Below are 14241 nucleotides of genomic sequence, written 5' to 3' on the forward strand. Positions count from 1 at the left end.
AGGGGATGCTGCTGCTGCCTGCCTCTCCAAATACCATTCAGTCTTACCATGCCAGGGAGGATTATACAAAAGGTAATTACTCTTACTATGGGGAGCTGACATTCAACTACTCATCCTCAGCGATGAATACACTGATGCTAGTCACTGCGAGTCTTGCACACAGGACAGCTTTCGCACAGGAGCTAATAGGATATGTCGTGGGTACCTCATACCTTCAAGGCACGTTTAGTAGCTATATAAAAGCTCTCCTTCCATTAGGGCTCACTGGTCACATCACGAAGCTGTTCTCACCAGGGAGCTGGGTAAGTCTGGTTTGTGCCGAGCCTCTGTAGCTGCTGAAATGCAGATTTATTTCTGTTTTTTTTACATATTAAAAATGCTCTGTGGGAAAAGTTTTTAAATCTAGTTGGTTTGAATTGCCATGTGGGAGTGGGAGTGCACTCTCTTATGGTGTCTCCAGCTGGGCATCTGAGTCCAAGAGACACTGCTGAAAAATGTGAGGAAAGGTTGGTAGCAGCAATTGGGGTGCTGCTATTGCTGTTTGCTTTTGAGGGTGCCTGACGACAGTCAGAACAGCTTTGGTGTATCAGGGCACATAATGCTACAAGGGCTGTTAGCGGGTTTGTGTTGAGCTGTGGTATCGCTTCGGTTCCCTAATGAGCATAAACTTTGTGACGCTGTGACGGGGTCACCAAGAAGTGATGTCTTGGGTGTTCTTTGCCTCTCCTGCTATGGCAGATGTGGCCAGAGGTTCAGAGCTTGTTTCTGGGTTGGGGTTTTTCCTTGATGCGTCAGAAGCAGTCACCAACCAAAAGCAGGAGAGGAAAACTGGATTTAATGATTGAAAGGCAACTCTGAGATAAGCCGTTCCTCTGCTGACCTCCAAGGTCAGTTCTCTCCCGTGGAGGTCCAGGTGATGGGGACAGAGTTGCAGTCTGGGGAGATGTTTAGCGCTACGTGTCTCTAAATTTCCCCACTGTTTGACTTCATGTAATGTTTCAGAGTTAAAAATGATGGGTTGGGTCCTCGGCTGCTGCTGGTGTGGTTTTGAGGCTGTGGCGGGACGTGTCTCCAGCACCCTGTGAAGCAAGCTGGTCCCGCGGTGCGGGCAGCAGCGGGACCACAAGAAACTCAGCTAGGTGCCCCTCTAAAGGCTCCGCTTTCTCGCGTGTCGTTCCAGTCCTGCCGAAGCCCCACTGAGATGTCGTGCTACCTACAGCAGTGCCTCCCTCCCGTCTACCAGGAGCCCATCTCCATCAGGTGCCCACCGATGTACTCTGCCAGACCCCTGCCAGTGCCTACCTGGCACTCAACACTGTGCACCCCACAGCATGTGACCCCCTGCATCCCCCGGCAGCAGGTCATGTCCTCCAGCTTCTCCCACCAGTGTGTGACCAAGTGTGTGCCACGGCAACAGTATGCAACCAAGTACGCACCACAGCAGCAGTGTGTGACCCAGCGTGTCCTACCGCAGCCGTGTATAACTCGGTGTGTGACAACTTGCGTGCCGCAGCAGCAGTGTGCGACCAAAGGCGTGTCGCAGCAGCCTTGTGTGACCAAGTGTGTGCCGCAACAATGTCCGCCCGCCTATGCCCCCCAGCAGCCGTGTGCGGCCAAGTGCATCCCACAGCAGCCATGTGCGACCAGGTGTGTGACCACGTGTGTGCCACAGCAGCCGTACCTGACCAAGGGCATCCCACAGCAGCAGTGTGCGACCAAGTGCATCCCGCAGCAGTGTGTGACCACATACGCCCCGCAGGAACGCACAACCAGGTGTGTCACCACGTGTGTCCCGCAGCAGCGTGCAACCAAGTGTGTCTCGCACCGTTTTGTGACCTCTTGTGCCCCGCAACAGTGTGCCACCACATACATCCCGCAGGAATGCCAGCAGCAGTGTGCGACCAAGTGTGTCCCACAGCAGTGTGCCACCAAGTGTGTCCCACAGCAGCAGTGTGCGACCAAGTGTGTCCCACAGCTGTGTGCCACCAAATCTACTACCATTTGTGTCCCACAGCCGTGCGAGATAACTTGTGTCCCACAGCAGCAGTGTGCGACCAAGTGTGTCCCACAGCTGTGTGCCACCAAATCTACTACCATTTGTGTCCCACAGCCGTGCGAGATAACTTGTGTCCCACAGCAGCAGTGTGCGACCAAGTGTGTCCCACAGCAGTGTGCGACCAAGTGTGTCCCACAGCAGCAGTGTGCGACCAAGTGTGTCCCACAGCAGTGTGCGACCAAGTGTGTCCCACAGCAGCAGTGTGCGACCAAGTGTGTCCCACAGCAGTGTGCGACCAAGTGTGTCCCACAGCAGTGCGTGACCAAATGTGTCCCTCAGCAGCAGTGTGCCACCAAGTGTGTCCCACAACAGTGCGTGACCAAGTGTGTCCCACAGCAGTGTGCCACCAAATGTGTCCCTCAGCAGCAGTGTGCCACCAAGGGTGTCCCACAACAGTGCGTGACCAAATGTGTCCCACAGCAGTGTGCCACCAAGTGTGTCCCACAGCAATCTCAGTCGGGTGGAGTAAAAATTTCAAGTCATTCCAAAAAGTACTGCTCTGCATCCAAATGGCCCTGGTAAAAAGGAACGGGAGAGAGGAAGGACCACGGAAGAAGAGCGAGGTACAGCTTTGGGGCAGGGGCTATTTATCTCCTCATACCGCCTGCCGACTCGTTCCTATTGCTTAAGTCTGCTTTATCCCTCTTTTCCAGTACTTCCCCTGTAGCTCAGCTCTGCTTTGGGCCAGGGTGCAATATTATTTCCATGGCTGCACTCCAGGTGCCTGTGGCTTGTACCTTAATCTGCTACAAGGCATAGTTTAGTGGGATGCTATTATATTCTCGCCTAATTGAAATTAATTTTTTAAAATGAAAGAAAAAAAGAGATAGAAATGTCTAAGGACTCCAGATCACAACAGCATCAAGAGGACTGGCAGAGCGCCAACGGAGGGCTGGCCCGTGCCTGGCTCTGGGTTTAGTCCTGGCCTTGGGAGACAATGTTCAGGTTAACCTGGATTCCACGAGGCTGCGAGTTCTACAAAACAGCTGTTTTCATTCACAGATTTGGAAGCCAAATGTAAATTTGCTAAGCAAAGTGTATACCAATCTTATTCCCAACGGCCTTCATTTCAGAAGGTGACCAGAAATCCCTGCTGCTTTAAACTGCTGACTCTACGCTGACTTCAGTAGAGTCCCCAAACAAGACAGGATTTCTGGCTCGGTGAAGTTGGTCCTTGCTGAAATTTTATACGTGGAATTTTTTATTCACTTGGTTGCTTTAATTAATATTGAAAACACAACCTGAAACAAACAAATGTCTTTGAAATAACACTGAAAGTTGTAGCACGACTATTTTATGAATGTTTGCACTATAAAAGCAATTAACTGTATTCTTTATGCTGACTGAAGATGTATATTCTACACTGTACTGAAAACAAACTATATATATGTATACTTGTATTATACATATATATACCTAAATAAATATACTTGTCTGACCTCAGATTAAATATCTTGTCGTTTTGTCCTCTGGTGGTTTTTCTTTATTAAATATAGTGAACTCCTGTCTGAAAAATACAAAAATCCTGTAATATGCCCTATCATTAGGAAAACGAGTAGTAGCTCGTGCTAAGTAGATCATGCGTATTTGGAGGGCAAAAACAAGTGTCGCAAGATGAAGAGGAAGGTGTGACCCGGGCTGGGACGCTGCCCTGCATCCTGCCCTGCTCCACCCTTGCTCGGTGACCTTGGGGTGCCACCATGGGCTGCCCTCTGAAGGCAAGGTGTCCAAGACCTGAGCATCTAGCCATGTCGAGGTGGCACCTGGCTGCTTCCCCGGGGTGCTCAGTGGGTCATGGGGGAGCAGACCTTCACCTTCACACCTTCTCCTGAATGTCCAGTGATGATGCTTTGGCCCGGAGAGGCAGTATGCAAGAGCAGGAGTGACCTTGCAGAGCCAGGGATGCTCTCACAACCGAACGTTTTGTGTACCCTTTAAAGCCAAGACACGAGCAACGGTGTGGCCTTCTGAGGAGCTGTCACATCATTGTGGCTTTCCCATAGGAACCAGAGCCCAGGAGATCGGTAGGGAAGACTTCCTGGGTGCTGGGTAGCTGGGTGGCAGGACCTCATCTCACAGGGGTGGAGTGGCCACCAGCGCACAGGGCTCGTTTTGGAGGTGGTAGTGACAGAGTCTGGTTCTGACCCTGGCTCTGACTCATGCTGCACCACCAAGTGACCGCGGTGCAATGTGCCTCGGTTTCCCCTGTGCTTAATTGGGAATAATAATAGCCCCCTCAACAATGTCCCATGCGGCATTGTGCGTCTCTCTCAGATGAAAGGGCTTTACAGATGCTAATTAAGAACGTTTGGATGACAAGGCACGATGTTATCATCGGGTTAATATTTTGTTACCTGCACTGGAAACACTAAGCTGAATATTAGCGTTACTTGAAGGCTACTTGATCTGGAGCTTGCTCAGGAATTGAATTTATGGAGCTTATAAAAATTGTATTAATCTGCTTACCTGGTCTCTGACGCCTGCTTGATTGCTAAAATCTTTGGTCAGATAATTTAACATTAAAAAGGGTGTTGTAGTTCAGAGGAGTGAAACGCAATGAAAGTTTGAGAAATCCAGGTTGGATTCAGTGTTTTTGTCTTTAGTTGTGGAAAATAAGATAAGCCTAGAGAAAGTATTCTTCCCTTTGTATCTCTTGGAATGTCGGCCTTCAACGGGGAAAACATGCACTTTGTCTGTATTATTTTCTATGATACTGAGGGAGATTTTTTTGTTGGAAAATCAGAAACGTAAATAACAAACCTACTTTCAGGCTTCTGGACTTTCTGATGAAAACAAAAATAGAAAATTTACTCAGTGGTTCAAAAGCCAGAGATGAATATTCTGCTTCAAATCATAGAATCACAGAATCATTTAGGTTAGAAAAGACCCTTAAGATCATCGAGTTCAACCATAAATGTAACACTGCCAAGTCCACCAATAAACCTTCTCCCAAAGCACCACGTCCACGTGTCCTTTAGGTGCTTCCAGGGATGGCAAGCCAGCGACGTCCCCAGCGCTCGATATTGGTGAGAAATTTTCCACCTACTCCGTTAATAGCTAACTTGTTTCATCTCTTTTTATTTCAATGTGTGGGACCTCACCTGAATTCCCAGCACGCTGGAACCTAATTCATAGGTGTCAGATTTGCATTAAAGGGGAAGGAAAAAAAAAAAAGCCAGGGCTTATGCAGATATGACTACGTAAAAATGCATTCCTGGTCAGCACTTATGCTCATGCCACTGTTAATTTTCCCTGGGGTTTATTCGTGGCATAAACAGGGAACAAAAGGAGGGATGACTGGTGCAGAGACCGTGCAGCAGAGCAGGAAATGTGATTTGTGTTTTCAGGACACGAGCCTGGTTTGATTCAGCTGCCCTTCCCCAGGCTGCCCCAGCGCCCTGCTCGTCCCTTCTGCCCTTTGTTGTGCCGGAAAAGCGTCACCTCTTTCAGCAGGTTATTCACTTCGTGGCAAGTCCTTTTTAGTAGCCGTCTTGCCCTTAGCCCAAGGCTTTCTTAGTCCCAATCACCCTTCTCTTCCCTGGGTTCTCTGTGTAAGTGAAGGAAGTCTGCATGCCACAGTAATTATGGTCTGCAAAAAGTTGCCGAGAGTCCTTCCTGGACGGCGTTTTCAAAGTCATCGAAGGGACTTTATGCATGAAGCTCCCATGGAAATTAGTTGTCCCTTGAGCAGTCCCTTGGGTGGGCTCAACTGCAATCTTTTTCTGGGCGGAAAGGTGCGTTTTAGCTGGCCTGGATTTGCAATGGGCAAGCGGGGATGCTTTGGCAGCACGCGTGGGGATTCCTAGCGTGAGCGCCCCGAGCAGCCCCTGCACGGGCGTGCGGGTCCCCTGCCAGGGACACCGCTGGTTCGGCACGTCGGATCGCGCAATCCCTCCTGACACGGCTCACAGGGAAGCCAGACGTCCCGGCAGTGCCAGGCGGGGATGGCAGCTCCGCGGAGCGAGGATGGCCATTCCCGCCGGCACGAAGCCGCACGTGGCTCAGCCAGGACTGGCAGCAATTAGAGCATCACCCAGCCAAACCACCTCACTCCCCTAGGGCACTTATTCACTGTATAAAAGCTCTGCCATCGTGGGGCTCTCCTAGGCACTTCTCTCCGGTTGTTCTCACTGATGAAGTGGGTAAGTCTGGCTTTTAATGGAGCTCCTGAAATGCTGTTTTATTCCTGGGTGGCTGGAGTGGGCAGAGGTCCTGCCTGTGTCCTCACGGCGAAGCATCCTCTGGGGGATGCTGCCTTCAACACCGGCATGTGTGGCTCTAACAGCTGGAGCATCTCCTCCGTGCTAAACTGAAGAATATTGGGAAAGCGCTTCCAGATGGACTGTGAAGTCAGGAATGGGATTTGCGGGCTTTTCTACGCTTTCTGTTAGTTCTAGTCCGAAGGAGGCTCGATGCTGGCAGGAGTCAGATATGAGCTTGCACGCAAAAAAGCAACTCCTCTAAAGGAAGTGGCGTGGAGAAATTTGCTGCCGCCTTTCTATGGAATTTAAACAAAGGAACTTTTCAGATAATAGTAAGAAGCTGACCAACTTCAATGCCAATGTGAAAGTCAGCAGAGAGACTCCCTAGCTAAGCCCAAACCTGTTAAAATTTCTGTTGAGGCTAACAATGATAAGAATAAGTCTGAGATGCAAAGAACCCCCTGGAAGCAATTAATTCTCCCTACTTTAGAAGCTTTTTATCTTGATAAGCATCACCAGAGACTTTAACATTGTACATGTAGTAGTAGCAATTGTTATCATTGTTTTTCAACAGGTTGTTTTTATTAGTTGATGATTATTATAATTGTAGTGATAAAAAGCTTTCCTAATGATAGTAACACACAGCATTGTTACTGCTAATAGTCACCCAGTAATAGGCTTTTGGAAGATAAAACGCCTTAGTGTGATTATAGACAGAACTAGGGCTGTTCAGAAAATGCAGTTGTTTTACTGTCATTTAATTATACGCCTTAATCTAAAAACAATGTTGAAATGAAAAAAACATTTTTGATCAGAGCACCTTTCACATGTCAGTGGTTCCAGTACCTGTTGTGCTCAAAATAATCCTGTTAAAAACTCAGAAAACTCCCTGAAACCGGTGTTTTCCGGTGTGGGGAAGGAAGTGGGACAGTTTCTCCTACGACTCCCAGGGCCAAGGCAAAGTGAGACATTTCACCGTGGTTTCGGGAGGGAAGTGTTGACCTCCAGCTGGTGCCGCTTGGTCCCTTCCCCAGGGATGCGGTCTCGGTGAGACTCCCCTCCGTGCTGCTTGCACAGCGGCTGCCAGGATGAGGTTTCACTGTCAGAGCTGCTATGCCAGGCATTTTGACAGTGGGTCTTCAGGTTACCATAACAAAAACAGGACACTGTGGCTTGTAGGACTGTAGTGCAGGACTGGCGGCTGCTGTAAATGAGTGCAATTCTCTCAACTCAGTGACACTTGACCAGTTAACACCAGCTGAGATTTTGCCTTGATAGCTTCTTCTTTCCTGCTATGGTTTCACCAAATACTTAGAAACAATCCTGTTGTGTTTCCTCTTGTCTTTTCTTGAAGATGCCTATAAAATAGTATGACACTGGGACTGCAAGGCTTGCAGAGGCAGCGAAGCTGATGCTACGGTAGCAAGCTCAGAGCCTGTAGCTGCACGCTGCCAGCCCAGCAGACCCCTCTGGGACCACGGATCGGCAGGCAGGCAGGTCGTACGTGCTGAGCTCCGTGCTGCCACAAACCTATCCTTACCCTCAACTAGCTAATTTCACCTCAGCTTCGGTTTGCCCACGTGAACTGCAGCCACACCTGAGTATTACAGCATGGACACACCTTTAATTTTGGCTTGCCTTTCATCTCTGGTGCTTGGGAGTTGCAGGACATACATAAACTTGAAAGGACATCCCAGCGGGGACACAGGAGGTTTCCAGGAAGTAAGACAGAGGATCATAATGTCACTTCTCCTTGGTGACATGCTTTGATGGACACTTAGCTGGTCTCTGAAGGGTGGCATGAAAACTCTCCGGTTTGCCTGGCTCCAATCCCTGATTATTTCTGGGCTCTTGAGAAGGGTGTGGGGGCATGAGCTGAGAACAGACTCTCCTCTCCTCACCTGGGTAATCACGGGCAGGTCGTGAGCCACTGAGAGCCTCTGACCTCCAGGAGAGCTAGGATGTGGGCTTGAGACCCCTGCGGGGAAACTCCCAGTCCTGCATCACAAAACCAGCCGATGCCTGTGTGAACTGTCTGTCTTTTTCCTGCTTCTTTCAGGTGTAAGCGCCTTGCGTGACCATGCACTATTATGGGGAGCGGTATAAACACCTGTACCTGCCGGGATCGGGCTATATCGCTGAAAGCATCCAGCAGTGCACACCCAAGTCCGATGCGTGCAGTAACACATGCCACCCAGTGAGCGTGATCAAGAGCCCGATGCCGAGATGGCAAAGCTACACGCAACCTTTCACTTACGTGTGCCCACAGCCAAGTGTGACCCAGACACCTCTGCTGTCTTGTCAGCCCTATGTCCAGCAGTATGTCCTGCTGTACCCTGAGCCTTGTGAGACCACTCGCCTTCTGCCCTGCAGGAAGCCCAGCCTGAAGCTGAGCACAACGCAGAGTTTCCAGCCCTGTGAGACCAGCCACCCTGAGAAAAAGCGCATGGCCAAGAGCCTCCCACCATGCGCACCCAGGTGCCCGGAGCCAGGCAAACTCAAGTACCCACCATGTGGGATCAAGTACTCGTCCTCGTGCAAGGACGAATGCAGGACACAGAAGATATCCAAATGCTCCTCGCAGCGGTACGGCACGGAGCTCCGGTCCCTGCAGGGGATGACCAGCAGCTATTCCCCGCCGCTGCGCGGGGTCACCGAGTGCCCCCCGCAGCAGTGCGTAACGCAGTCTTTCCTGCAGGAGTACGTGAGCGGGTTCCCCCCGCAGAGGTGCATGAAGGGTTACCCGACGCAGGAGTGCATCACCACCTACTCCTCGCAGCAGTGTGCAACCAAGTGCCTGCCGCAGCCACGCGTGCCCAAGTGCCCCCCCGGGCAGGCAATAAAGGAGTGCTCCTCGCAGCCACGTGCAGCCAAATGCTTGCTGCCGCAGGAGGGAGCCAAGCACAAGAGCTCATCGACACAGCACCTAAGCAAGTCCAAGTGCCTCTACCCACGGGCCACCCAGCACTCGACGCACCATCACGTGGTGAAACGTTCGAGCCACTCCAAGAAGAGTCGCTGTGCTTCAAAATGGCTGTGCTAAAGGAGATAAAGAAGCAGTTGTGAATATAGCAAGCTACGTAGTTGAGGTCTGAGGTTATTTTTCTCCTCCTGTTCCCGTTCCTAGCCCCAAGAGAAGCTTTGGCCTTATTATACCCCTTATTGTATCCATATTAAACTCATAGAGCGCATTGCCTTTCTCTTTTGACCACACTTCAGTTATTCCTGCAACAGAAAAGCTGTAAGTGAGAAGTTAAGTAACTCTGAGCAGGTGCTCAGACTGAACTTCAAACCAATAAAACTCTCTTGCAGCATTCACACCCCAAGAGGTTTTTACTGTTACTGGATCAATTGTATTCCCCGGTTGTACCAGTCGTATTAAACTCAGGTTGCAGCTGGAGTCCTGCTCTCTGTCTGATTTATTTTCCTTTTTTTAAAAACTGTTTCTAACACCTACTACTGGAAAAAACTATTCCCTGTTGTTATACCGCTCCTTTGTGTAAAAAAAAGGCAGTAATCACGCTTGTAAAGACTAGATTTACCATCTGTGGGTGTTGAAAAGTTACTGAGGGACTTAGTAAAAGCAGCAGTGCAGGGTGGTATTTAGAAGAAGGCTTGACTAAAGTAATGAGACTCATTAGCCGCCCTCAGACAGGCGTTTACTGTCTGCCCAGGCTTAGCTCGGTCGCGCCAGCGTCGCAGGGGAGCACACCCCGTGTGCACGTGTGTCACACAGGACAGCCTTCGGTCCTGCACCCTGGGACCAGGGCAAGCTTCCCGACGCTGCGACCCTGAGCTGGCCTCGTTTGCATCGGATGGGTGAGCAGCATCAATACTCTGTGGTTATAAAATCGCAACCAGAGGGAAAACTAACTTTAAATTCCAGCTGTCCCTTGACAACTACATTTTCATAGGCAGCAGGAAATAGTTACGGTGCTCAGTCAATATTTTGATTTCCTAGTATATATACATATATACGTAAGCAGCGAAGTCCCAACGCACATGTCTTTGCACGCCTGGAGGTGGTCCTGGTGCAGCACCAGGGAAGCACAAGCTCTCTGCCACCGTCTGAAGGTGCAGCCGGAGAGCCGGCAGCTCCTCCCATCGCTGCTTTGCTTTGTCAGCTCCCTGGGCAAATCCCAGCAGGAAAGCTGCCTCCTGTCTCCTTGGCTTCCTCTGCAAGTGCCCCGACCAGACCAAGCAGGATTTCTATACACTCCTTTTTCGAATAAAGTGGTAGACTTGCCTGGAAAAACAGAGTGATGCTACCAGCAGTCCTCCAGGATTAGGAGGAGTCTTGCTCCCCAGGGGGAGAGAGAATTCATTTTAACTTCTGGTAAATCACCAGCCTGGGCAATTAAATGAGGGAGGGAGAGGAAAGACCTGAGCAAGTAGCTCCCTCCTGACTACCTTGCATGGGATCAATCCCTTTCTTACACCAGGTCTATTAAAAATCGGGCTCCTCTCCACCCTTGCTCACCCATGCTCAGGGCCGGCGGTGAGTCCCGGAGGTCTGCAGCCATTAGAGGGAGTTGGGGGTTCACAGTAAAGGGACGGGGGTGGCACAGCCCAGGCCTAGGGGAAGCTCTCCCACCTGCCTTCATCCCACTTGTATGGTTTAAAAGGTTCTGCTGAGCTCAGTCGCTCTTGGTCCCAAAAGGATCCAGACTCCCCTTCAGTTAACATGAGGAAGATGGCATTGATCAGCAAGAAAAGGCTTTCCTTTTAAAAATCTGAGCTTCTGTTTCTGTGGTTGTCCTCCTGATAAAGCGGTTACGCTGACATGGTAATATAAAAACCTGGTATCTCAAAGCAACCGCTAAAAGGTGCCTGAATTTTACTGGCTCTCTGAGTGAGGGTGGTTTTTATTGGGAACTCTTGTTCCCTCTCTCCTCCAGCTACCTGCTTGGCAGCAGACCCTGCTCTCCCTCATCAGATGGATTAGTAGGTGGGATCTGCTCCTGGAGAGGTCAGGAGCGCTGCAAAAAAAAGGACCTGGTGGCCCAAAAGTTGTCGTGAGGCAGTGCTGCAGCCGAGTGGCGGTGAAAGCCAACCGCAGGCTGGGCTGCCTGAGCCAGAGCGTAGCCAGCAGCAGGAGAAAAGTGTTGATTCGCCTCCAGCTGGTGTTCAGGAGGCCACATCCAGACCTCCCTGCCCGGTTTTGGGTGCTCAGCACAAGAGCCGTGGGCAGCCAGGAGCGGGTCTGATGGAGGCTGCAGGGCGGTCAGGGCACTGGTGCAAGAAGAGAGAGGCTGGGAGAACTGTTTGCCCTGGAGAAGAAAACGCTGAAGGGACAGTTTATTACTACCTGCACCCACCAAATGAGAGTTTAGAGCAAAGAGACAGGCTCCCCTCCGAGGTGGACAGTGACAGGGTGGAGTAAAAAGCAGCTTTTCCTCCTTCGGGCTTATATTGCACAGCCTTTCCATGCAAACACTGTCCAAAGCAGTCTCAGTGCAGGACCCCCCAGCTGGACAAACTCCACATTGCCTGTGTTATTAAGAGGCATAAGATGTTTAGGGTTGTGTTTCTACTCCCATTTCCAAAGGTGTTTTTCTGCAGAAGGCATCATAACTTCACAGAGTCATAGAATAGTTTGGGTGGGAAGGGACCTTTCAAGGCCATCTAGTCCAACCCCCCTGACATGAGCAGGGACATCTTCAACTAGACCAGGTTGCTCAGAGCCCCGTCCAACCGAATGTTTCCAGGGACGGGGCATCTACCACCTCTCTGGGCAACCTGGGCCAGCGTTTCACCACCCTCATTGTCAAAAATTTCTTCCTTATATCTGGTCTGAATTTCCCCTTGTTTAGTTTAAAACCATCACCCCTTGCCCTATGGCAACAGGCCCTGCTAAAAAGTCCATCCTCACCTTTCCTGTAGGCCCCCTTTAAGTCCTGCCCGGCTGCAAGAAGGTCTCCCCGGAGCCTTCTCTGCTCCAGGCTAAGCCCCCCCAGCTCTCCCAGCATGTCCTCCCAGCAGAGCTGTTCCAGCCCTCCGAGCATCGCGGGGGCCTCCTCTGGCCCCGCTCCAGCAGGTCCATGTCTCTCCTGTGCCGAGGGCTCCAGAGCTGGACGCAGCACTGCAGGGGGGTCTCCCCAGAGCGGGGCAGAGGGGCAGAACCCCTTCCCTCGACCTGCTGGCCACGCGGCTTTGAGGGCAGCCCAGGATACGGTTGGTTTTCTGGGCTGGGAGTGCACGTTGCTGGATCACGTCCAGCTTTTCATCCCCCATTACCCCAAGTCCTTCTCGGCAGGGCTGCTCTCCATCCCTCCATCCCCCAGCCTGTGCTGATACCGGGGGTTGCCCTGACCCAGGTGCAGGACCCTGTACTTGGCCTTGTTGAACCTCATGAGGTTCACAGGGGTCCATCCCTCAAGCTTGTCCAGGTCCCTCTGGATGGCATCCCGTCCCTCAGGCGTATCACCCGCACCACTCAGCTTGGGGTCATCTGCAAACTTGCTGAGAGTGCACTCTATCCCATTGTCTTTGTCACTGATGAAGAAAATTAAGAAACTTCTAGAAGTTAAATGGCAACCTTGTCTTTTCTTCCTACAAGGAAGACTGGGAGGTGTAAATGAGTTTTCAGTTTGGGGTATTTGGATGCTCTGCAGGTAAAGTAGCATAGAAACAGGAATCTCCATTTTTCCAGACACTTTTCTCACTTTTGAGGAAGAAGGGTATGGTCAGAAACTGGTTCAGAAGTCACCAAGAGATCCATAAGCTACCTGAATTTGTCAAAGAATATGAAATACAATTTTTAACATAAATTGCCAGCAACCTCTAGCAACAAAGCTCAGTGGGGTTAGCCTCTGTCCGGAGCTATGAATTTGGAGCCTGGCTTTTTTGGATAATTTTGTGTGAACTTTTCATTGTATTTTGTGAAAGGATGGAGGAAATAATCCTGACAATTAGAGACCGGTGAGGTGATGTTTCCACACAACTGGGAATGCCAAAACATTTCAACAATATTCATTACTAGTTTATGCATGCAAAGTGTTTTATCGTTATAATATTAATAGTATGTTATCTGAGACAAACACCTCAGGGCTAATAGCAACTTCAGAATATGCATTTTTTGATGGAAGTGTCTTAGTTGTTCTCATAAACACGATGTTGTTTTCAAGCATCAACAACTCAAGGCACTCTGCATTTTCGTTAAACAACGCATTTCTGTTTGCAGTCAGAAGCAATCGTTTTGAACTGGGTTAAAAGGGAGCTTTGGCCGGGCCTGTGAGAATTGAACCTGTGACACTCAACTCCGAGAATCTACCCGAATCCTTGGGAAATCAGCGAGGCTCCACAAAATTCAGCAACTCCTGTACATCAGTAGCCACGTGATTAAAAATTTTTCCCCATAACTAAGTCTCCCTTGAAGAACTTTCAGCCCATGACTTCTCTTCTCTTCAGCAGGTATAAATGGCAGCTAAATTCTTTCACCTTGTCATCTACCTTTTATCTGCAGAAATTATTACCTTATCGTCTTCCAGTCTTCTCTCCTGTGAGTGGGCACCCTTCAGAGGTTATATTTCTTAGCCTTCTGCTCACGCGGGGTGATTGGAGCCAGACACTCGGCAGCTCGTCGGTACCTAGGGTTGGAATGGGGATCCCTGAGCAGAATGCCATCCTTCAGCTTGAAGTTGTGGCAAGTCGATGAAACAAAGGATGGGAAGCAAATAACCAAATCCGTTTCGTCGTGAACAGTCCGCAAAATTCTGTTCTCCAATCCTCCCTCCTCCAAGCCACTTACAGAGATGAACCCCATGGTGACTAACTGAATGCTACGGTGGATTTAGGGGAATGAATTAAAAGCCCACACCTAGCAGCAGGTATAGCCAATATGTCTGCAATATATCAGCTGCTGTCTGCAATTGCTCATGTGGTCAATGTTTAAGTCAAAGCTGAACAAACTGGAGCAAGTTGCATCCCCGTGTTAATACAGACAGAATCAGAAATTAATTTAGACTATAAAAATATAATTTG

The 14241-nt window shown here is 50.0% G+C and overlaps 2 protein-coding genes across 2 annotated transcripts; both read left to right on the forward strand.

Annotated features, from left to right (window-relative positions):
* The first annotated feature begins 1201 nt into the window (after window positions 1–1201).
* Window positions 1202–8336, forward strand: LOC104626718 (keratin-associated protein 10-1-like). Its single transcript, XM_010294716.1, has 2 exons — window positions 1202–2451; window positions 8318–8336. Exons 1-2 carry the CDS (start codon window positions 1202–1204, stop codon window positions 8334–8336), a joined length of 1269 nt encoding a protein of 422 aa, XP_010293018.1.
* Window positions 8337–8338: 2 nt separating this feature from the next.
* Window positions 8339–9301, forward strand: LOC104626719. Its single transcript, XM_010294717.1, has one exon. It carries the CDS (start codon window positions 8339–8341, stop codon window positions 9299–9301), a length of 963 nt encoding a protein of 320 aa, XP_010293019.1.
* The last annotated feature ends 4940 nt before the right edge of the window (window positions 9302–14241 follow it).

This window comes from Phaethon lepturus, unplaced genomic scaffold (assembly GCF_000687285.1).
Source record: "Phaethon lepturus isolate BGI_N335 unplaced genomic scaffold, ASM68728v1 scaffold1769, whole genome shotgun sequence".
Classification (NCBI taxonomy): domain Eukaryota; kingdom Metazoa; phylum Chordata; class Aves; order Phaethontiformes; family Phaethontidae; genus Phaethon; species Phaethon lepturus.